The sequence below is a fragment of the Vulpes lagopus genome, chromosome 4 (assembly GCF_018345385.1).
Source record: "Vulpes lagopus strain Blue_001 chromosome 4, ASM1834538v1, whole genome shotgun sequence".
Lineage (NCBI taxonomy): Eukaryota > Metazoa > Chordata > Mammalia > Carnivora > Canidae > Vulpes > Vulpes lagopus.
Genome location: NC_054827.1, coordinates 50363942 through 50388357, shown reverse-complemented (window position 1 = coordinate 50388357; position 24416 = coordinate 50363942). Strand labels below are relative to the sequence as shown.

Below are 24416 nucleotides of genomic sequence, written 5' to 3'. Positions count from 1 at the left end.
ATTTTTAAATTTCTTTATTCATGAGAGACAGAGGGGCACAGAGGGGCAGAGATATAGGCAGAGGGAGAAGCAGGCTCCTTGCAGGGAGCCTGATATGGGACTCGATCCCTGGACTCTGGGATCAACCACTGAGCCACCCAGGTGTCCCAAAACATGCTGTATTTTCATGCAAATGGAAAATGCCATGAGAAGATTCTAATTTAGACTGATGGCTATATCAGGTAGCAAGTGAATGTGGTATCATTTGAGTTCGACTAGTGTCTAGACAAATAGACCCATGGGGAGCACAGCAAAAAAATTGTGTCACTGGGTTGCCATGCCATCAAGATGACCTTATTTTTTGGAGTAGTTTTTTAATTACCAAAACTATAGCCAGTTTCATGTAGTGGTAAGTATTATTAGTAGCTTCATAGCCATAAATCATCCAGCTGGAAGAGACCTTAAGAGACAGGAGAGAGGAGAATTTTGTGCCCTCTATCCTAGTACTTCATCCTCCCTGCCTCCTGCCAACCCTGGTTGTTTCTTTCTTTTTTTTTTTTTTTTTTTTAAAGATTTTTAAAAAATTTATTCATGAGAGACACAGAGAGAGGCAGAGAAACAGGCAGAGGGAGAAGCAGGCTCCATGCAGGGAGACCAATGTGGGACTCGATCCAGGGTCTCCATTATCAGGCCTTGGGCTGAAGGCGGTGCTAAACCACTGAGTCACTCGGGCTGCCCTGGTTGTTTCATATTACCCAGTTGTCTCCACTTTTTGTTGTTTTAATTGAGGTAAAATTGATATATAACATCATATCCACTCCAAAGTGACTACCACAGTAAGTCTAGTTACCAACCTTCACAGAGTCTGTTTTGTAAACTAGCAAGATTAGGAACAAAAGATTCATTTGAATGGAAAATTCTTTACTACAAAATTCCTTACTACATGTGCACTTACTAAAACTGCACATGCTCACAGAGAGTTGGAGGTTTGGGCTGTTATTTATTCCCATCTCAATGTGAATTATGTTATTTTGGACTTTTTTCTTGATTGACCGCTAACTTACAGAGCTTGAAAAATGGGATATTTAGAGCTATGGCGTTGCTGATGCAAGCTAGCAGGATGAAACCCGAAGTGCAGGGGCAGAGAGGTGGGTGGTTGAGAGGTATCAGAGAGAAAGATGCAGAACTGACCTAGTGGATAGTGGTGGTGGTTTGCCTTAGCTGGCATCATTGTCCTGTGATCCCCTTACCAAGTTTTCTCTGTAAGAATGGCTCTTGATTCCCTCTTCCAGACTAGTTCCTTTGCCAGTTGTAGTATAAAGAAAAATTTAAAAACTAATAAAAAATTGCAAGTAACATTAAATAAGCATAAAACAAAGAAGAAATTAAAATGACTTGTGAAAGTCTTGCCTTATTTAGCAAGCCTGGCTTCAGAGATTTCAAGGTCAGGGTGGAGGTTAATTTATGCACATAAAACAGTTATAGAGCACCATAAAATTACATAATGAAGTGTTCCGTTAGTTGTGCAAGCTCCCTCAGGTGGGGATGTAAGGTTTGTGGAAATTAACCAAGGCATTCCAGCTGGTGGTGCCATCTGATGGGTTGCATATGGACTGTGCCCTACATCTCTTCCCCCTTAGAGTGTGACCCAGTGTGGAGGTGTAGACAAGAATTCATGTACAATGGTGTAGGATTCTTCATCAAAATATAATCTGTACAAGTGAAAGTATTAAAGCACCTAAATGTCCAGCAGTTGAAGAATGAATCAATATAGTGAATTTTTAGATGTTGGAATGTTATGTAGCCATTGTCATTTAAAAAAAATTATTGAGGGGCACCTGGGTGGCCCAGTCAATTAAATGTTTGACTCTTGATTTCAGCTCAAGTCATGATCCCAGGGGTGTGAGGTCAGGCTCCAAGCTGGGTATGGAGCCTGCTTATGATTCTCTTTCCGACTCCTCCCTGCCCCACCCCTTTCTCTTAAAAATAAAAATTGAGTGACATATTGAGTGATATAATGAACAGAGATTACCAAGAAATGGATGCACTGCCATTCAAATATTAATATGAAACCTATGAAATAAATAATGGAAATATGCCAAAATGTTTATAATAATTTACTTGATTGAACTTTAGGCGATTTTCATTTTATTTTTTATACACTCTGTGTGTTTTTCAAAATTTCTCCAATAAGCATATAATCTGTACATTGAACATGTGATTTTAATCAGAAAGTAACTTTTAAAATGAAATTGAAAATGTTGCCCAAAATGATGACTTTATTCTACTATGGTTGTATGGATTCCAGATATGAATCTGATAAGAAGTCATCTAAAAAGGATGCTAGAATTAGATTTTATTGACTGTTCCTTTCTGATTGGACAAGTTTGTAGAATCTTTAATTACATACCCAAATATATGGGGACCTGGGTTCTGCAAGATGAAACTATTTCTAAAATATATCAGAACTTTTCAGTGTAATAAACATTCACATAGTCCTTTGATAGTAGTATTCCATTCTAAGGGCTAATAAAAAATTAATGACTACAGCTCAGTTTTGGGAGGGAGTAGGTGGTTAGGGAATAGAAGTGGTCAGGAAATTAGCCTAGAAATAGCAAACAAAGGGTGGGATAGATGAGCCCTTCTCAGGATGGGAGGTATAAAGAACAGATTCTCTAGGGATGAGAGTTTGGACCTGTGTTGATAAGGAGCTTTATAAATAATCTGGAAGAAGGCATTCACAGTGAAATCATGAAATTGTTGATTTGCCAAAAGTTTCCAGTGGTGAAGGAGGAGTCCAGCAGCCATGTCCAAAACATGGGGCAGTATTACAGTTCTGTACATGTGGCTAGAAAAGTAGCAACTGCATTTTGCTAGTGGCAAATGTAGAGACCAAAAATTCAAATTGCTTGTACAAAATAGAGGGTTTGGACTCATTTTTGGTATTTCCCCAGAACATCAGTCTTGCATTTTGCTGGAGTTACAAGGGACAGTAAAATTGTGGCATATTATTAGAGAAAGAACAGCAAAATGGAAATGTGTATTTATCTAAAACTGTGATACAGCAAGTGTACCAGATTCTGAAGTCCTAATGTTAAAGGACTACCTATAACACCAGAGAGACCTCAACTTGGGACAAAGCAAAGTACTATTTGACCTAGGAGATTGTGAATTTATGCACAACTTTGCAGCTTGATTGAGAGATAATTAACATATGACCCCATATAGGTTTAAAGTACACAATGTGATGATTTGATATATGTATTTTTACATATATCAAATAAATATCACATATTTTTACGTATTGCAAAGTGATTACCACCACAAGATTAATTAACACATCCATTACTCACATACTTGTCTTTTTTGTGGATGTGGTGAGAATTTTTAAGATCTACACTCTCAGCACCTCTCAGGTATATAATACAGTCTTGTTAACTACGGTCACTATACTGTCTGTATGTTAGATCTCTAGAACTTATTCATCTTACTTCATACCCTTTGACCACCATCATCCATTTCTCCCATCCCCTGCCCCTGGCAGCTACCATCTACTCTCTATTTTTGAGTTTGGCTTTTTTAGATTCCACAGATAAGTGAGATCATACAATATTTGTCTTTCTCTGTCTGACTTGTTTTGCTTTGTATAATGCCCTCCTAGGTCTATCCATGTGGTTCCAATGGCAGGATTTCCTTCTTTCTTATGACCAAATAATATTCCATATGTGTGTGTGCACGTGTGTGTATCACATTCCATCTTCTCTATCCATTCGTCCATAGGTGGATACTTAGGTGGCTTCCATGTCTTAGCAGTTATAAATAATGCTGCAGTGAACAGGGGAGTGCAGATATCTTCTCAAGATATAGTGGATTTTATTTCCTTTGGGTATATACCCAGAAGTGGGATTCCTTGATCACATGGTAGTTCCATTTAAAAATTTTTAAGGAATTTTCATACTGTTTTCCACGATGCCTGTACCAATTTACATTCCCACCAATCATGCACAAGGGTCCCCTTTTCTCCATGTTCTTACCAGCACCCATCTCTTATCTTTATGATGATAGGCATTCTAACAGGTGTGAAGTGATACCTCACTGTTGTTTTGATTTACATTTCTCTGATGATTAGTGGGGTTGACCTTTTCATATATCTGTTGGCCATTTGTATACCTTTTTTTGAAAAATGTCTATTCAGATCTTATGCCCACTTTTAGAGAGTTTGGGTTTGTTTTTGTTTGTTTGTTTTGTTTTTTGTTTTTTTTTGCTATTGAGTTTTATGAGTTCCTTATATATTTTGGATATTAACTCCTCATCAGATATATGATTTGTGCATATTTTCTCCCATTCCATAGGTTGCCTTTTCAGTTTGTTGAATCTTTCTTTTGCTGTGCAGAAGCTTTTACGTTTAATATAGTCCATGTTTTTATTTTTGCTTTGTTGCTTGTGCTTTGAGTGTTATATCCAGAAAATCATTGCTAAGACAAATGTCAAGGAGCCTTTCCCTTAAGTTTTCTTCTAAGAGTTTCATGGTTTCAAGTCTTACATTTAAATCTTTCCATTGGAGTTATTTTTTGTGAGTGATATAAGATGGGGCCCAGTTTCATTCTTTTGGTTGTGAATATACAGTTTTTCCAACACGATTTATTGGAGAGACTATCTTTTCCCTGTTGGGTATTCTTGGCTCCTAGGTCACCAGGGTCTTCTCTGGTTCCCTATGAATATTAGGATTGTTTTCCTATTTCTGAAATGCCATTGGAATTTTAATGGCTACAGAGGGCTATAGATGATATCTATAGATGGCTTTGGATAGTATGGACATTTTTTTTAAAAAAGATTTTAAAAATTTATTTATTTGAGAGAGAGAGAGAGAGCACAAGAGGTGGAGAGGCAGAGGGAGAAGGAGAAATAGATTCATGGCTGAGCAGGAAGGCCAATGTGGGGCTCCATCCCAGGGCCCTGGGATCATGATGTGAGCCAAAGGCCAATGCTTAACTGACTGAGCCACCCAGGTACCCCAGGGTAGTATGAACTTTTAGCAATATTAATTCTTCCAGACCATGAACACGGGGTATCTTTCCATTTATTTGTGTCTTCAGTTTATTTCATCAATGTCTTAAAGTTTTTAGTGTGCAGATCTTCTAATTCCTGGTTAAATTTATCCTAAGTATTTATTATTATTATTATTATTTAAAAATTTTATTTATTCATGAGAAACACAGAGAGAGAGGCAGAGACACAGGTTGAGAGAGAAGCAGGCTCCATGCAGGGAGCCAGAAGCGGGATTTGATCCTGGGACTCCAGGATCACGCCCTGGGCCAAAGGCAGGTGCTTAACTGCTGAGCCACCAAGTGTCCCTATTTTATTATTTTTGATGCTATTGTGAATGGGACTGTTTAAATTTTTTTTTTTTTTTGCAAATACTTCCTTATTAGTATATAGATAACGTTGGGAGCACCTGAGTGGCTCAGTTCGTTGGTCTGACTCTTGATTTCAGCTCAAGTCTTTTTTTTTTTTTTTAAGATTTTATTTACTTATTGATGAGTGACATACACACACACACACACACACACACACACATACACACAGAGGCAGAGACACAGGTAGAGGGAGAAGCAGGCCCCATGCAGGGAGCCCGATGTGGGACTCAATCCTGGGACTCCAGGATCATGCCCTGGGCTGAAGGCAGTCGCTAAACTGCTGAGCCACCCAGGGATCCCTCAGCTCAGGTCTTGATTTCAGGCCCCACGTTGGGCTTTGCACTGGGCATGGAAGCTACTTAAAAAACAAAACAAACACAAAAAACCACCAAACACAACAGATTTTAATATATTAATTTTGTATCCTGTAACTTTATTGAATTCATTTAACAGTATTTTTGTCGAGCCTTTAGGGTTTTCTATACGTAATATGTCGTATGCAAATGGTGACAGATTCTACTTTTTCTTTTCTCCTTTTGTTTTTTTTTTCCTTTTTCCTTTGGATGCCTTTTATTTCTTTTTCTTGCCTGACTGCACTGGCTAGGACTCTAGTACTGTACTGAACAAGAGTGATGAGAATGGGCACTCTTGTCTTGTTTCTGATCTTACAGGAAAAACTTTCAGCCTTTCACAACTGAGTATGTTAGCTCTGGGTTTGTCATATATGGCCTTTACTATGTTGATATATTTTCCTTCCCCACTCAGTTTGTTGAGAGGTTATATGATGAGTGGAATTGAATTTTATCAAATACTTTTCCTACATCTGTTGAGATGATCATATGATTTTTGTCTTTCATTTATCAATGCAATATGTCATACTTGCTGATTTGCATATGTTAAGCCATCCTTGTATCTCAAAGATGAATCCCACTTGATCATGTTGCATGATCTTTTTTTTTTTTTAAGATTGTATTTATTTATTTGAGAGAGAGAAAGCATAAGTGCAAGTGAGGGAAGGAGCAGAGGTGGGGAGAGAGAGAGAGAGAGAGAGAGAGAATCCACAGCAGACACTGCGCTGAGCACAGAGCCTGACATGGGGCTTGATCTCACAACTCTGAGATTATGACCTGAGCCGAAACCAAGAGTCAGATGCTGAACCAACTGAGCCACTCAGGTGCCCCATATTGCATGATCTTTTTAATGTACTTTTGCATTTGGTTTGCTAGTATTTTGTTGAGAATTTTTGCATCTAATTCATCTGAGATATTGGTCTGTAGTTTTCTTTTTTTTTGTAGTGTCCTTAGTGGACTTTGGCATCGTGGTAATGATGGTCTCATAAAATGAGTTTGAGAATGTTCCCTTCTCTTGATTGTTTTGGAAAATTTTGAGAAGGATTAGTATTAATTCTTTGAATGTTTGGTAGAATTCATCAGTGAAACCATCTGGTCCTGGGCTTTTTTTGTTGGGAAGTTTTTGATTACTGATTCAGTCTACTTAATCCTTATTGATCTGTTCACATTTTCTATTTCTTCATGATTCAGTCTCAGTGGGTTGTGTATTTCCAGGAATTTATCCATTGCTTCTAGGTTATCTAATTTGTTGGTGTGTAATTTTTCAGAATATTCTCTTATGATCCTTTGTATTTCTGTTATATGTTGTAGTGTCTCCTCTTTCACTTAACACTTTCATTTGAGTCTGCTTTCTTTTTTGTTAGTCTAGCTAAAGATTTGTCAAATTTGTTTATCTTTTCAAAAAGCCAACTCTTAGTTTTATTAATTTTTCCTATTCTCTGTCTTACTTATTTCCACTCTAGTCTTTATTATTTTCTCCCTTCTGCTAACTTTGGGGTTAGGTTTTTCTTTTTGTCTCCTAGTTCCTTGAGGTGTAAAGTTAGGTTTGTGTGTGTGTGTGTTTTTCTTTTCTTTTCTTTCTTTTTTTTTTTTTTTTAAGATTTATTGGCTTTGGGGCAGCCCGGGTAGCTCAGCGGTTTAGTGCTGCCTTCATCCTGGGGCCTGATCCTGGAGACCCGGATCGAGTCCCACGTCGGGCTCCCTGCATGGAGTCTGCTTCTCCCTCTGCCTGTGTCTCTGCCTCTCTCTCTCTCTCTCTCTCTGTGTGTGTCTCTCATGAATAAATAAATAAAATCTTAAAGAAAAAAGATTTATTGACTTTTTTCAGAGAGAGCATGTGCATTTACTAGAGGAATGAGGAGTAGAGGGAGCGGGAATCTTAAGCAGACTCCCTACTGAGTGTGGAGCCTGATGTGGGGCTCAGTCCCACAACCTTGAGATTATGACCTGAGCCAAAATCAAGATTCAGACACTTAAGGGATTGAATCACCCAGATACCCAAGTTTTTTATTTGAGATTTTTCTTTTTTCTTGATGCATGCATTTATAGCTTTAAAATTTCCTCTTATAACTGTTTTTGCTACATCCCGAAAGTTTTGAGAAGTTGTATTTCTGTTTTCATTTGTCTTGATATTTTTTTTAAATTTCCCTTTTGATTTCTTCCTTAATCTATTGATGTTTTCAGGAATGTGCTGTTTAATTTCCATGTTTTTGTGAAATTTCCAGCTTTTCTCCTATTATTGATTGTAGTTTTATACCATTGTGGTCAGAAAGGATACTTGATATAATTTCTATCTTCTTGAATTTGTTGAAACTGTTTTGTGGCCCAACATATACTGTATCTTAGAGAGTGTTCCACATGTGCTTGAAAAGAATGTGTATTCTGTTGATTGGATGGAATGTTCTGTAAATGTCAGGTTCCTTTAGTCTATAGTGTTGCTCAAATATACGCTTGCCTTACTGATTGTCTGTCTCTGTGATCCATGCATTGTTGAGAGTGAGGTATTAAAGCATTTATGAGATTTATCATCCTGAGAGCAGTGGTTCTCAAGTGGCAGTGGTTTTTGTGCCCTCCCCTCCCCACTCCCCACATGTGTACATTTGACAATGTCTGGTGACATTTTTGGTTGTCACAACTGGTGAGGGAAGGGGTGGCTGTTGGTACTGGCATCTTATGATTGGAAGACAGTGATGTTGCTGCTAAGTATCCTACAATACTTGGGATAGCCCTCCCCTCTCCCCTGCCCCATTGAACCAAAATGGTAGAGGTGCCAAGGTTGAGAAACCTTGCCCTAAAAAAAGAAAAAGTCCTGATTAGATTCAAGATGAGATTGGATAGAAGCAGTGATCGTTTCTTAGAATTGGTGATGTACCTAACCCTTATGATTCATGTTGGGAGGACAACAGTGTTCTCGCATGATATGCTGGAGCTAATTGGTAGCAATTCTAGACTGCCTGGACCTGGCAACCCTGTGTTCTCTGTATCCTACTTGCCTATTTGTCTTATGGAAGACTGAGCAGATGAAGCACGTCTGTTATCCCATATAGAGTAACTTTCATTTTAATTGTCCCTCTTCCCACCAAGAGAGCATCGTGGGGATTCTGGGATCCAGAATGGATCCAGAATGGTGTTCTGGATGGTGTAACAAGCTCATTATGAGGGTTGGAATGAATCCTGAATAACACAGTCAAGATTGAGTACCTTGAGACAGGGCATCTGGAAATAGGAGCTTTGAAAATGCTAATGGTTTCTATTATCTTTCAGATGGTAAACGTGTCAAGGCTGGAGGGAGATGACAATCCTGTGCAGCTCATCTACTTTGTGGAGGATCAAGATGGAGAAAGACTCAGTGCAGTCAAGTCTTCAGATCTGATTAACAAGATAGATATCCAGAGAGCAGCCATTATCTTGGGTTATCGAATTCAAGGCGCTGTTGCCCAACGTAAGTGTGTGAGGCATAGACCCTAAGTAGTGTCTGTGCTATGCTGAGATCAAAAGCCAGTTTTGTTTTGTTTTGTTTTGTTTTGTTTTGTTTTTTCGGACAATGAAATCTGAATTTAAAGCATGCTTAGGTGCACAGAGTAGATTTATGTGTTCGACCCTTAATATTTCTTACGTGGCACTTGTATAAAATGTCGGTTGTTAAAATTCACTTGCCAAAGTCTTTCTTCCATTTCAGCTGCTTTGTGCTTGTAGCTGTTTTCCTACCCAGCATTTTGTGTCGGTTAGAGTGAGTTCTAGTAGCTAAAGTTAACTGTCATATTTTTTCCCCTACTTCTGTACTATTCCTCTTTTTAAAAATCTTGTCTTACGTAAAAGAACTTGTTTTATCTGTATTTATTCCAAAATCGTGTCTGTCATATTTTGAATGTTGGTGGGGACAGTTAGTCACACAGGAAGCTGGGAGGTGCCCTCTGCATTTATTGGCTTCCTGCTGAGTTTTTTAACACAAAGAAGTCCTTGATCCTCACCCTTTTCAGTGCTGTTTCTCTCCCTCCCCATCCTCACAGTACTTCATAGTTTAGAAAGAGGTATTTGGATATTTCTGTATTATTGTTGGAAGATACTTGGCTCCTGCCCCCGGCAGTGGTTGCTCTCAGTGCCTTATTTTTCAACTCCCAGATTTTGGGTATTGAAAATTAAGAAAAAGGAGAGTCACAGAAGAGTGTATTTCTCTAAATGTTCCTTTGTGAATCAGACTGCTATTTTAATGGGGATGTTTTTGCTTATGAGCCAGAGAGCAGTCCTGTAGGAGCTTGGTGATACTTGCTCCCAACACTAAAGGGATAAGTAAGTGTTTAGAAGGGAATTGAGCATCAGAGAATATTGAAAAATTCTTTATAGAGAAAACACATAAGATGTAAAGGCACCTTTAAAAAACGACAGCTTCACGGTTATTCTTGGTAATGGAAGATTCTTTGTGAAATCTGTACTTGTCCCTGGAAACTAAGCGGGGTGAGGGCCCATGGGCACACTTTGTCTCATTCACAGATGATGGTGGGGGAGAGCTTAAGCAAATAATCTGTTGATGGTTTGCTAGTATTTGAGATATGATTGCATCTCAGTATGTTGTTTCAAATCAGTGCATACTTATGTCTTCACCTGGGACATTTCTGGTTGTAGGAGAGGTGCCTCCCAGTCCAGCTAAGCACTTCCCCTCTGAAAGAAGATGGATTGCAATAGGGTATAGGCATCTTTCAAGCTACTTCCCTCTTCTTCTTTTTTTTTTTTTCCCCCTCTCTTCTTTGTACCTCTCTTTCCTTAGTTTCCTGCTAAAAACCACCGGGTAAGGATCCTGGGGTTGGGAGCCTTCTCGGCCAACATCAGGCTCAGCCCCCATGCAGCTGTGGATCCTGGTAGCAGGGCCCTGTTTGGCCCATTTGTGCCTCTCCTAGGGTGTTACTAGGTTAGAACTAAGAACAGCATACAGTTGTCTCCCCAGCTCCTCACTTTGACTCTGTCACTCCTCATGAACTGTCAGTTGTTTTCATGCAAAATGAACTAATATATAGACTCTGTTCAGGCCAGATTTAAAAATAAGATTAACACCTTGCCCCTTTTCCATTTCCTGCATGGTCCCTGCTGTGTCATTTGTGCTTCCTTCATAGTGCTTATGCCTTAGAGTGCTTGTTCCCTCCCTTTTCAGTCTCCCAGAGGCCTGAGCCCTCTCTTAAACCAGCACCAAGGATCTTTTTGTTCTTACATCTTTGAGCAGAAACATTTAGATCCCATAGTGTGTGTGAACCATTATGGAATATGAAAAGAGCCTAAAACTTAGCCCCCTGCTTCTGAAGACTGAACTGCATTTGAAAAGACAAGACTTAGAGTCATGACCATGTTAATGAGCAAAGTAGTACAGCATATCAAGATGACACATTTATGTAATAAAATACATTTTAAAATAGTAAGGTACCGTTTGCAAGGCAAAGGCACCCAGAACAAAAGAACTTCTACGAGGAGGCCACTAGCCTTGTTATGGAGCAGTTTTAATGAAGTGATCATGACAGATGAGAAGGTTGGGCAGAGGGGAGGGGATGTTTTGGGTTGGGGTATCTGGTCATTGGAACCTGAACTTTAAGAGGAGCTGAGTCCTTTGAGAAGATGAGTGCAGAATGAAGAGGATGAGGGCCCAGGGCTGGGAGGTGAGATTAGGGAAAAGAGCTAGTGACAGAAGTGAAGACAGAGTGGCTGAGACATATTCATCCAAGGCCATGCAAGATGGGAGTCGGTGGCAGTGTTTGGGGTGGACAGGAGGGTGGGGAGTAGCAGATTCAGAGTAAGGAAGTTGGATATAATATAATTTTAAAACTGACACCTGGTACCTTAAGTCTTATTTCAGGGGGTTTAGAGAGAGAGGCACAGGTAAGGAAACTAAGACAGTGCTTGCAGACTACTTTCTGGGATTTCTGATTTTTAGTATGGAAGCGTTCCTGCATTGAGATTAGGGTGGTGCTGATAGAAGTCAGGAGACCTGGAATTAACCTAGCTCTGCCATCAGATGAGCCATGTTCATTTAGACATGTCACATATGTCACCATGGTCCGTAATGCATTGAGGATGTAGCATTCTATGTTGTGTTTGTTTTACTGCGTCATGTTTCTGGTCGCCAGGAGATCACAGCCTCTGACCAGTTGTCTTGACCTGAAATGACAGGGATGTCCCAGGCTTCTCATCGAAGAAGGCACAGAAGGGCTGTCCAGTAAATGAGTGCAGAGGAATTAGTGAACGGCCTGTCTTCTTTGTCTGCAGCCTTGGACAGAGTGAAGAGGCCGTCCCCAGCGTCCCAGAGCAACAACCTCTGGGTCATTGTCGGGGTGGTCATTCCAGTGCTGGTGGTAATGGTGATTGTCATCATCCTCTACTGGAAACTCTGCCGCACGGACAAGTTAGACTTCCAACCTGACACGGTGGCCAACATCCAGCAGCGTCAGAAGGTAAGAGCTTAACTCCCCAGCCGGCACACAGGCAGACTTACGGGCTGGAGTTAGGCGGAGTTCAGGCTCTTGATACTGAAAGACGGGAGACAGAGCTCATAGGGACATTTTCTGGCTTTAATGGTGGTATCTCTTTGCCTCATGTTTGCTTACTGGAACCATGATTCTTCTGTAGTATTAATTATATGCCAAGAAGATGAAGTTGTATCAGGGCTTAGCAATGTTATGAGTTCTGAGTTCTGTGATTTTATTTATAAGATGATTAGTTCAAAGATCACATCCATTTTTGTATGAATTCTGATCTATTTTAACCCTGGATGTTTTCCAAGAACAGGAGCCAAGGGAGGTTTTATCAGATTTGTGTGTCTATTTCTTTCATACACAGCTCCACTCGACGGCTCCTTTATTTTCCATCCACCATGTTGGAAACCCACTATCCACTTTTTTTTTTTCCCCACTATCCACTTTGATCAAGACCACTTAATCATTGAGAAATGATACTATATGCCTTAAACATTTTAACTTAAATATATGAGTAGGTCTGTATTCACCAATCTTTCAATGTACTGAGTCTTTTTAAAAAATATATTTTATTTTTTGAACAGTTGGTTTACTTGAGAGGATTCTTTTTTTTTTTTTTAAATTTTTATTTATTTATGATAGTCACAGAGAGAGAGAGAGAGAGAGAGAGAGGCAGAGACACAGGCAGAGGGAGAAGCAGGCTCCATGCACTGGGAGCCCGACGTGGGATTCGATCCTGGGTCTCCAGGATCGCGCCCTGGGCCAAAGGCAGGCGCTAAACCGCTGCGCCACCCAGGGATCCCACTTGAGGGGATTCTGTGTGGTGTTCTTGTAAGAAACAACACACCTAGGAGTGCCTAGGTGGCTCAGGTGGTTAAACGACCGACTTGATTTAGGCTCAGGTCATGATCTCAGGGTCATGAGACCAAGTTTCCACATTGGGCTCTGTACTGAGCCCCGAGCCTGCTTGTAACTCTCTCTCCTTCTCGAAAATAAAAACTAAAGTTAAAAGAATTAAAAAAGAAACAACACCTATAATGCATCAGCTGCAGTTTCCAGTTTGGGTTTCTTTAGAGAAGAGCAAGCAACCTGAGTATAAAATTCTTCAGATTTTTTCCAGTACCCACCCCAACTCTATAATCTTTTAGACCTAACTCACCTACACCTAATTTGACAGCAGTTTTTTAAAAACATCTTTTTCATGTCATACCAAAACATTTGACTTAGGTTTTGTAATAGCAATTCTCCCTTTTATGTTTCAATGATTTCTGCAATATTTAATTGTCACATACCAGTTTCAGAGCAAAGGCATTGATTCTTGGTAAGTGCTTAGTTTTGGTTGATCTGATGTGAGCAGAAACATGCCAAGTACCAGTGAAAAACTCAGTATTGCCACACATCTAGCACATCATGCAGATTAGCCGTTAACAAAGGAATGGAAAGCGGTAGTTCGTCAACTGTGTGAATGTGTACCCTCCATGGGTCTCACACAGAGGACTCACTTGACTCTAAAAATTTCATAAGAAAAAGCAAGCCATAAACAGATGAATAAGAAACAAAGGGCTACCTGTTAATCTTTTAAATTTATTTTGCCTGGGTCTAAAAAATTCTGCCCATTACAAACATACACCTACTAGATGAAAAAATAGGTATTCTTAATTTATTGCACTTTCGGAAAAGTAGATGAAGAGTATTCTTTTTCTTATGAATTAACTAAAAATGCAAAATCGTGACTAAATTGCAAGCTTATGGTTATCAAGTGTAATGGAAGCATGTTACACATTAAAATTATATTTATGACCTATCTTCATTTATTATTTACGTGGTGCTAAGACTGTTTTGTTGTTAGAGTAGATAATGCCATGGAAACGCCTGGAAAAAGTGCTTAAGGTACTAAATCATTTATACTGTGAATTTCATTGTAGTAAAATCAACAATAAGTTTGGAAATGTTTTTGTTCTGGTGAAAGAGTATTGTTACAGCGAGATTGATCCAATGTAGATGATTATATATTCAGGTCTTTCATATTCCAGGTTCCCTAACATAAACCATCCATGTGAAGCCCATCCATCATCTGTTACTTCATTCAGCTGTCAGAGGGTAGCATCCCTTGAGTTCAAAACAGGATATTCCCCAAGTTTTCTCCTTTTCCCACTTTTACTTCTGAAATATCTTTGTGCCCCAGATGTTGTTGTAAATCAGACAGAGTTTCAAATAGAACCTCCAGCCCTTGGGGTTGCTCTTGCTTTGCATGTGCTGTAGGATTTGTACATACATCTTTACAACATGTTTGTGGGAAGGTCTTCTGTGTGGAGGAGTCCCTGAGGGAGTCAGCATCTTCTGAGGTGGGTCAGGGCTGGGGGAGCAAACTCTGTGACATTTCAGAAGTGTGGTCTTTGTTTTGCCTGCATGGGAACCCAGATGTTTATAACAGGAAAAGGATGATCTCTGTTTAGTTTAGAAACACATATCTACTTTACAAGTGTGTCTTCTAAGACATACCTGGCAGTAGGGAAGGGCCTCTAGCCCATCCCTTGGGACAAGCTGAAAAGATAATTAGTTTCCCCTGGGACTGCAAGAGTTCTTTGCCTTGTGTGGCTCTCTGTTTTTTCTCTCTGTGTCCTGCTTCCCCTGCCCCCTGATGCTGCCACACTACTACTCTTCGCCGATCCTTGAGCAAATCGCAGAGCTACAAACAATAATTGTGCCAACCAAAAATCCACACCTCCTGACCCCTTGTAATGAGCAGGAAATCTCTTCAGATTGTCTGGGAGTGGATTAGGTTTGACATACAAGAGGTAGAAGCCATTCTGTCACATTTTGAAACAGGGTCCTTTTTTATTTCCAGTAATTAAAAAAACAATTCTAACCTTTATCTTTCTTTTATCTGTAGTCCCTTTAGCTTGTGGCCCAAAATAATCACTGCTGACTGGTATCAGAAAAACTGTGGCTTGGACCCACCTTGCCCTGTTGAGGTTCTGTTTAAAGATATGAATGGCATTGGCTAGATGCTGCTGGTCCCATGAAAACTTGTTCCTTCTGATGGGGACAGTCCACTCTCTGTTGTTGGTGTGGGACCGTGGTTCCTGACCAGTGGGCAGCCGAAAGAGCTGCCTTAGTCACTGTATCACCAAGCAATTGCTCTGAGCCAAGCAGGGCCAGGCTAGGTTACAAGCCCAGATAACATGCAATCCCTGCTTTGAGCACTTCAGTAGGGGAGAAGGACAAGTGACCCAGATGCTGGCACATAGCAGCATAAGTCTGTGTAGGTTGTCTTGGAAGCAGAGAGGAGGGGCAGCCTTCTAGGTGGTGGACTGCCTCTGTCTTCTGGAAAGAGGCAATGCTGGGGTTGAAGCTCAGAGGTTGAGGAGATGAAGCCAGGTAATTACAGTGGGCACAGGTCAAGGGAATGGCCTATATATCAGGAATGATGGAGGAAAGGTTGCCTGGAAGGGCGCAGCAAAAGCTGAGTTGACAGTAGGCGAGAGCCAGGTTGGGAGGGGTTGTAGGACATATCAGGGGTCAGCAGTGGTGCTGTTGGTAGTGGGGAGCAGCCACAGAAGGATTTTCAGCAGGGAGAGCAGCTTGAATGTATTTAGGTCTCAAACAACCAGTTTGTTTTTTAAAGATTTTATTTATTTATTCATGAGAGATGGAGAGAGAGAGAGAGGCAGAGACACAGGCAGAGGGCTCCATGCAGGGAGCCCGACATGGGACTCGATCCCGGGTCTCCAGGATCAGGATCTGGGCTGAAGGCAGCACTAAACCGCTGAGCCACCCGGGCTGCCCTCAAACGGCCACTTTGGAAGGCTGTGTGGACAGCTGATTGAAGGGAGTGGCTCCGTGGTCTTTTCTCCCATCTCAGCCCAGTTCATCTCATCTCCTGTGGTTGCTCTTTGATTCTCCTCAAGGACCCTGTGGTGTCTACTATGTGGAGAGTTCAGGACCCCCGTGGTCGCTTGGCTGTGACTTGCTGTGGCCTGCGGGCGGGAGAATCTTGGGAGTTCTGCTCCTCTAACTCCTAGACCACAGGGTGACCAGAGGCCCTGGGGCTGCAGTAGACACACACGGCAGTAACTTTGCCTTCTCTTCACCTTCTGAATGGAAGCAGCACGGCAACTGTGGGGGCTTTTCACAGATCACATCCACCAAATAAGAAATGGGTAGACAATGCTGCTGTCTTCGAGATTGCAAATTTTCATTTTGGGCACGTTTGGGGTTTGCCCTGTGATTTCTATTGTCACCTTAACTGCTCCTTCTCAGGAGTTCAGGCTAACTGGAGTGCTAGAGATTCACTCTTATCTTATTCCATCCAGGTTTTATTATATTTATGGCTCATATGTTTTAAAATTCATCAGACATCTCTCCTGTTCTTTGGCTGCCCTGCTTTACCAGCCCACTCTGACTTGTCGGTGATGTATTCCAGCGGGGCACGGACAATGAGGCCTGTCCCCTCTGTGACATATTAAAGAGAGAAGGAACAAAAGAGCCGTCTTTCCTCAGAAATAACGAGTCCTAATGGAAATATTGAAGGCACTAATTAATCGTGGCTCTTCTTTTATAAATTACTGATTGAAGCTTGTTCTGCATGTGGAAGCCAGAGATACAATACATCCAGACTTAACTCTAGATTTTTTTTTTTTTTTTTTTAAGAAATGGAAAGAAAAAGCATTCTGGAAAGTAAGGATGAAACAAAAGGAGCTAATTCCATAAGTGGGCAAGGTTTCCTCTAATTTCTTCCTTCTGTGTGTTCTAAGATAGCTTTTGTTTTGTGCAGAAGCACAGAGTAGTTGCCAAAATTCTATTGTAAAAGGTGGTGACTCACAGTGCCGGTGAGAAGTGCAAGGATCTAATGGATATATTCGAAAATGTTAGTGGGAATCAACAGTAAGCCAACAGGGCTTTGATGGACATATATTTTATTGATGACATACAGCCATTGTCTTGGCTCCCCAAAAGATCCAATAAGTTTGGAGCTTCAACTGACTTTTTAAAATTCATTTAGTCATCAAATATTTACAGATGGTCGACCATGTGTCACACCCTGTTGCTAAATTATGAAGTTTTGTATCTAACTTCATGGGTTTTATCTGATGCCTGAGAACGCTTAGCTATTTATATTAACTGTTTGATATTTCATCAACCAACAGCAACAATAATGAAGCATTTTAACATATCCAGATGCTTGTTTCTTGCACAAACTCTGAGAGTTTGTCAGGGTAGACCAGTAGTATTAACTCCTAGACTTGGGGTACACGGAAGGCACCACAGAAGTGGTGCTGTTTGTATTTTTCCTTTAATCACTTGGAGATCTCTACTTGGAGGAGACAGTCTGTGGCTCCTCTTTTAATTTGGGTAAAGCAGACCACCTACCTTGCAAAAGTGATTGTATTGGTCATTGGAGACATTTTAGTTTCTTGCTGAGAGATACACTAAAAAAGATTTTACCAAGATTTATTAAATGGTGTTAATGATGTTGACTCTGTGACTGTTGATTATGTCTGTGATTCTTTCACTTAGAGGCAGCTTGTTTATGGAGCTACCATGAAGTACATACAGCTGGGGTGAGAGGTGTGCCTCTCTTCTGTAAAGTAGGAGAAGGACCCTTATGACGGTAGGCAGGAAAGAGGAATCAGCGCAATGCCCAGATCACAGGCACACACACTCAGGAAAATCACTGGTAGTGAAGAGCACATACAGAGCTTGTCCATCTGGACTGTGATGGTCTTAAAATAGCTGCATACCCCTAGGAAAACATATACCCCCCAGGGATTCGGGGAGTCCTACTGAAGATCACCGTCTTGTGGATGAGATAAGCTTATCCTGAGTGGTTGGAGGGGAGTGGGGAACTTGAGAGGGGCAGGTTTGGGTTTGTGTATGTGAAACAGTGTTCCTGAGCCAAGGACTGTGTGCAAATCACAAAGGCCCCCTGAGGTGGGGTAGCCTGCTCTTGTCACATGACATCATTAATTTAGAAAATACAGCCACACCAGGGCTTTGCCTTTTGTTTCCAAGCAACGCCTTTCTAAACTACATTTATAGTAAGTTTTGTCTCCCTCTGCTGGCATAAGTCATTACTGCCGACTACTTTCCTTTTCACTTGCAGTGCTAAAAAGACCTTCGAGATCACAAATGTAGGTTATTGGTGTTGTCACTCATTTGGCATAAAACTAACATATATATGACAAAACCTTTTGCTTCTGCATAGCACATTGTCTAAAATAACTCCTTACATTGGTTTGGCCTTTGTCTTTGACTGATGGACTTTCTTTAGGGGTGGAATATGGCCTAGGGGCTTTCTTTGGTTGTGCATTTGGCCTTCCTGCCAAATTGTCCCTTGGGACAATTTTTGAAATGCTTAGCTTTTGAAAAGCTTTTGAAATGCTTTAGTTTCCTATGCTCTTCAAGCTCAAATTAATGACACATGATATCTCCCCACCCACCCCAACACTTTTTTAGTGTCATACCACAAAAGGTGCCTTACCTTTATTGCCCACAGTTCTGTATACTTCTGTGTTACAGGGCCTGGAAGCTGAGGTCTGGACTCTGGTGGCAGGTTCAGGGGGTCTTGGTTGAGGGTTTGGTGTTGCTACCAGGTGCTCAGGTAGGACTTCTGTGTCCACCAGCGTGAGAGGTGGACTTTTTCAAAGACCCCTTTCTGCTTCCTCTTTGCATCCCTGTTACTTCCATTGGTTCCTCCTTCCTGGAAATTTTCTATCCCCTTGCCTTCTATTACATTGAACTTGGCAAATTCTTTTCTTTGAAGTCACCTATTTTTTGCTTTTCCTCCTTTTCCTCCTTTGAGCCCCAAACTATTAGATGTTCCCCAACATTTTATCCACAGACTCTGTTTTCATCTTGAAAAATGTCAGGAGAAAAAAAAAATCTCAGGTCCCCTACCTGTCATCTTCTATATAGATTCTCTCAAAGTCCTGTCTCCAGCCTGGAATTTCCCCCATGCCATTGTCCTCCATGTCCAGCAACACGGGGCTACTCTCCTTTGGAGCTTTTCCTGCCATCTCAAACTCAGCATGTCTAAAGTGAAACCTGTCTTTTTATCTCCTCAGGTTACCATTCTTTTGTGATGAATGTCCCTTCCACTGTTCAGGATGCCTGCCTGTATAAGTCATTCAAGTCATCACTGGCTGCTTTCCCTCCTTTGCCTCTTGTGTCTATTTTTGGCTTCCAGATCCTTCAGCCCAGTCTCTAGAACTATTCATTCCTTCCCATTTTCATTGCTAGGATTTGGGGCTCAGGCTTTCATTATTGTTTGCATGGGTATTGTTGGCCCTTTTACATCTCTTTGTGTCCTGTCTTCTTGGATTTTAGAAATCTGCCTCTTCAGAAATACTTGGTGGTTTCCTGCTCCAGAAACTGACATTTGTTGTTAGCCAGCCTTCTCTCTCTCCCCACATTCTGACCCTTCTAGGGCACCTGATGTGATCTCTTCCCAGCCCTCAAGTGTTTCCTGGTGCCTGACATGATCTAGAACATTCTCTGTGTAGCTGCCCCTTTTCATTTCCCAGTTCTGTCTGCCTTGTGAGTCCTGGCTCAAGTCTCCATTTCTCTGTAAAGAGTGTCTCGCTCGTGCCTATCCCTCTGGAACTGCATAGTCATGATCATGCTACTGTGATGGTGAGTCAGGTATTGTCTTGTGATGTGTTTTATATTATGGCCTAGCCATTTGATCCTGTACTCTTCTTTAATCTTTCAGAAGTATCTGTCTTTTCTGCAAACTCTAGGTATAAATGGTGCTGTGCACACAGTTGACATTTTAGAGATGCTTGTTGAATTAGAATGGTGAGATGGCAAGCACGATCTCGGGTCAGAAGTTGGCACTCAGTGATCTTGCCAGCTCTCATGATCCCTTTTTACAGTCCTCAGATTTCAGATGGACTGTCTCACTTGTATGTGTGTGTGTGTGTGTTTTAGTTGCAGATCCCTAGTGTGAAGGGCTTTGATTTTGCTAAGCAGCATCTGGGTCAGCACAATAAAGACGACATATTGATTATTCATGAGCCAGCACCACTGCCGGGACCTGTGAAGGACCACACCACACCTTCTGAAAATGGAGATGTGCCGAGCCCGAAGGCAAAGATCCCTTCTAAGAATGTCCGTCACAGAGGAAGGTTCTTATCGGTCTTTCTGTATTGTTCTCTATCACAGAGCATGTTTCCCTTTTCAGTTTGTCAGTTTCCAGTATCAGAAGAACTGATGGTGAGTATTCCCTGGGTCTACAGCCCAGGAGACTGGCAACTGCTTGTCCAAAGTCAACAAACCCAAGGGCTCCCAGTCTGCTCCAGTGGACTACCAGAGGAGGCCAGATGCTTTGGTGGTTCCCCCTGACAATTATTAGGTATTGCCTAGCTCGAGTGTGTATTCTGGGGTGATCATTCTGGGCCCTCTGGAAATGATAGCAGAAGTAATGTATAGAGAGTGCATGACACATAATACACGCTCAGCCAGTATAGTGGCTTTGCCCTTGCTGTTATGCTAGCGTCTGGCTATGACTTCGTTGCTTTGTCTGCAGGTGACTTTCATCACATCCTTTTTTCTTTGCTTGCTTTTCCTCTGGCTGTCTGTGTTGTCACCCTCGTTAGCATGTTTCCTTGGACTCAGCCCCGCTCCTCCCTGCCCAGCTCCCCATTCCCAGTGTATTTCCATTCCTCCTATCAAAGAAAAGTACACGAAGAACTGTGTATTAACACCCACCTGGAAGTCCCCATCACCCTCTGATCCTGGGAGAAGGGCTGTAGCTTGGTCAAAGTTCAGAATCAGGCTTTATGCAGCTGACTTTAGATCTCAGCACAATCACACGAGGGTATAGAAGCCTCAAATTATCAGCCTTCCTTTGAGCTTTGAACTCCAAATCTTGATTCCCTGCGAAGAGAGAAGAAATGTGTGATCATACCAACATTTGAAACGCTGTCACAATTTCTGACTTACCAGAAAACCTACCCCGGGGGTTCTGGCCTAGTTTTAACAATTGAATGGATGTTACACCATGATCTTTACAAAAGAAAATGAATTATGTAGAGAGATGTTATTTGCTTAATCATCTTGCAGGCTAAGAATAAATCAAATCATTAAAGACTTGAATATGTTAGTATAATTTTGCCAAGTTTTTTTTTTTTTCCTCTTCCTTGGTTATCTCATCCTCAACATTTAGACATAACATTTCAATAGTCTGCATTGTTAATGTAGGACTGTAGCATCCCTCAGGAGCACAAAGAGAAGGGCTGCTAACCTGTTAATGATTCTCATTAGCCTAGTGCGGCCTGGTGCTGTGTCACCTGGTTTTTTATATATAGACTCAAAGCTCAGGGGTGATTGTTGCTTTTGTGTTGTAAGTATAGGTGTCTCCCAGAGCTGTGGGATTCTGTGGGGTGACTGTAGGACCACCCTGGGTTCCTAGGAATTCTGCAGTCCCAGTTGACCTGGAACCAGGCCTGAACTCCACATCTTCTGATATAGCCTCTGCCAGACCCAAACTGGAATCCAGGGCCCTGGTAACCATCCTCCAGGGACCGTCCTCCAGAAAGGCACTTAGCTTCCTAGCATTTGTTGGAATGCAGCCTATTAAGCCATATAAGCCATGTTATACTGTGTCCTAGAGGGGACCATGTGCTGTCAATGTGTTCCTTGAAGATGATTTTGTAGACTGTCTCATTTCTGTCTGTTTAACCTGGAAGCCTGACTTCTACATTGAAATTAATGTGACCTCTCCCCCTTACTCTGCCCCCACCGAGACCAGGTCCTTTCTTTCTTTTTCCTAATGTTTGCATTTGTTTTGTGACTGCAGAGTTTCTCCCTCGGATGCTGACTCTACTGTAAGTGAGGAGTCCAGTGAGAGGGATGCAGGAGACAAGACGCCAGGAGCGGTGAACGATGGCCCATCCCACAGAGCCCCACAGAGCGGTCTGTGACTTTTCTCATTCTCCACGTTAAACATAGTTAATTATGAGATTCCAATAGGATAAGACTTTACGCTACTTCAAATGTTAAACATTAAAAAAAATCTGCAGTGGAATATTCATCATCCATATGGTGAATTTCTCAGCATCGACTGTCACCATCTAATATGTTGTACTGGTGTCTGTGTTGAGGCAGGAGATTATGCTAGAAGTTAGGGATTCACTCAAATATGTTTTGAGGTTAATAGCGACATTCCATTCTAGTTTAGAGTCCTAATGGTTTTCCTCCCTGAAGAAGGAGGAATCAAAGTAAAATCAGAGTCTCAAGAACTGCCTCTGGAACTTAGTGACCTTCTGAGGATCCAATTCTAGATTTTTCTCAGCTGTCACTGCCAGAAAGTCGTTTATCATGGGTGAGCAAATGCATCGTGTTTGGTCCTTTTCCTACATCACTGTTCTCGCAGGTACTTCAGTGTGATTGAATCGTGTAGCATACTTGTATCTGTAGTCAGTGGCTTTCAAGGCCAGGTCTGAAACAAACTTCATGTCCATCCCAAAGGGCTTTACCGTGGAGCTCATGCTCTCTATATGTGTTGCTGAAGCGAGCACAAGCTCATGCTCTCTGATAAAACTAAGCCCATAGGTCTAACTAGACTTAGAGGCATTTTTTGGTGTGATGGCAAGGTAGTTTGGATTTAGTTTAATAGGTTCTGTTAAATAAATGTGCAACTACAGCTCTTGTATTTGCTGGCGTTTTATTTATATTTCAGGAGTGTTTCGGTAATGCAAAGAAAAGTGGGATGCCTCAGGATATTATTTTTAATAGTAATTTTTATACTTAAACATTTGTCATCACAAATTTCTTTGTTTGAAATGCAGTACAGAATGAACCATATTCTATAAAGGAACGGAATCTAGCTGGAAGCCAGAGGGCCTGATCTATCACTGTCATGCTTGTGACCTTGCAAGTCCCTTAGCCTTTGGGGCTTCTGTGGGACTAAACTAGCTCATTTTTGAAATTCCTTCCAGCTCTTTTTTGATGTTAAAGAAAATCCCTTTAGAATAAGGGAAGAGTTTTTTCTTTGGATCCAGTTTCACAGAATCTTAGAAGTTATTTAGCACCATGGTAACAGGTGCTCTGTTTCAGATAAACTGGACTAAAATCTAATTTTGATCCCAGCAAGGAAATATTTGGGGAGGGGGGGGGTGGCGGGGAAGGATCAGCTCTGGAGTTTCTCAGTTTCTGTTTATTGCTTATCTGAGAAAATCTTTTAGTTCCTACATTTAATCCCTGACAGTATTAGTATATTCTGCGTGGCTAACAAAAATAAAAAATCACTATCAACATATATTCAGAATCCAGGTAGTAAAGCATGTCAGGTGTGGGGCTGAGTTGCCTGTGGAAGGAGGCAAGTGCACCAGATGTTCTTGTGAGTTCTAGAAGCTTAACTGCTGCTATTATGATTTGGAGAGACACCATAATCTCTATGTTATTTTCATCTTTTAGGAAGAGGATTTTCTTACTCTACATATCAATTCGCTTAGAAGATTTTATTTGTTTCTTGAAGGCTGCCACGAAGGCATTTTAGCTTGCATAGAACTTAGTTGAATACCCTATAGAAAAGATTGCGTTTTTAATCATAGCTTTTGAATTATTTTGTAAATCATGTAAAAATCCTTCTTTTGTGGCAAGTCATAGTTGCTTGAGAACCATTTGGTCCCATCCTCCATGTTGCCTTGGGACCAGTGTTCTCTCTTACACAGCAGGTGGCATAGCCACTGGGTCCCTTCCAACTCCTTGGCGAGGCGCTCTGTGGATGTCACAAGTCATCTGACATATTCAGAACCCACATTGCAGTGATAGCTGATGAAAGAGTATTGTTTTGGTTTTGGTCTATTAGAGGTTGTGCTTTATTCTTGGAAGGTGGCTAAACCATGCCACATATATGACTATCCACGGACCATTATGAGGTTATCAACTCAGATTGTCACTGTGTTTGGTTATCGAGGTTTGAGAATAAGTCATATTGCTACCATGGGCTCCCATGTAGAGTTGTGAAGAGCGAGATGAGATAGGGCAATGATGTACCTTCCTCAAGTAAAGGCAGTGGCACTCAGGCTGTTACTGTCTGTGGTGTCCTTGCGTAATTTCCATTCCCCCTCCTCTGTCATCAGGAATCCACCCAGTAGGTAAGTGCTACGAAACGTGTGTGCAAGGGTGTGATTTTTGAGTAGTTGGAACATCATTAATGAGAGTTCCACAAATTCCGAATTCTAGAATGGAATTATAGAGGTCTCAGT

At 41.3% G+C, this 24416-nt stretch overlaps 1 protein-coding gene across 2 annotated transcripts in view; it reads left to right on the top strand.

Moving 5' to 3' along the window:
• The window catches only part of KIAA1549 (KIAA1549 ortholog), a 141377-nt gene that overhangs the window by 70342 nt on the left and 46619 nt on the right, over window positions 1–24416 (top strand). For both annotated transcript variants that reach the window (XM_041752367.1, XM_041752365.1), the window contains exons 9-12: window positions 9011–9188; window positions 11996–12180; window positions 20134–20330; window positions 22004–22119. In XM_041752367.1, the coding sequence (XP_041608301.1) occupies window positions 9011–9188; window positions 11996–12180; window positions 20134–20330; window positions 22004–22119 (676 nt within the window). The remainder of the gene's footprint in view (window positions 1–9010; window positions 9189–11995; window positions 12181–20133; window positions 20331–22003; window positions 22120–24416) is intronic.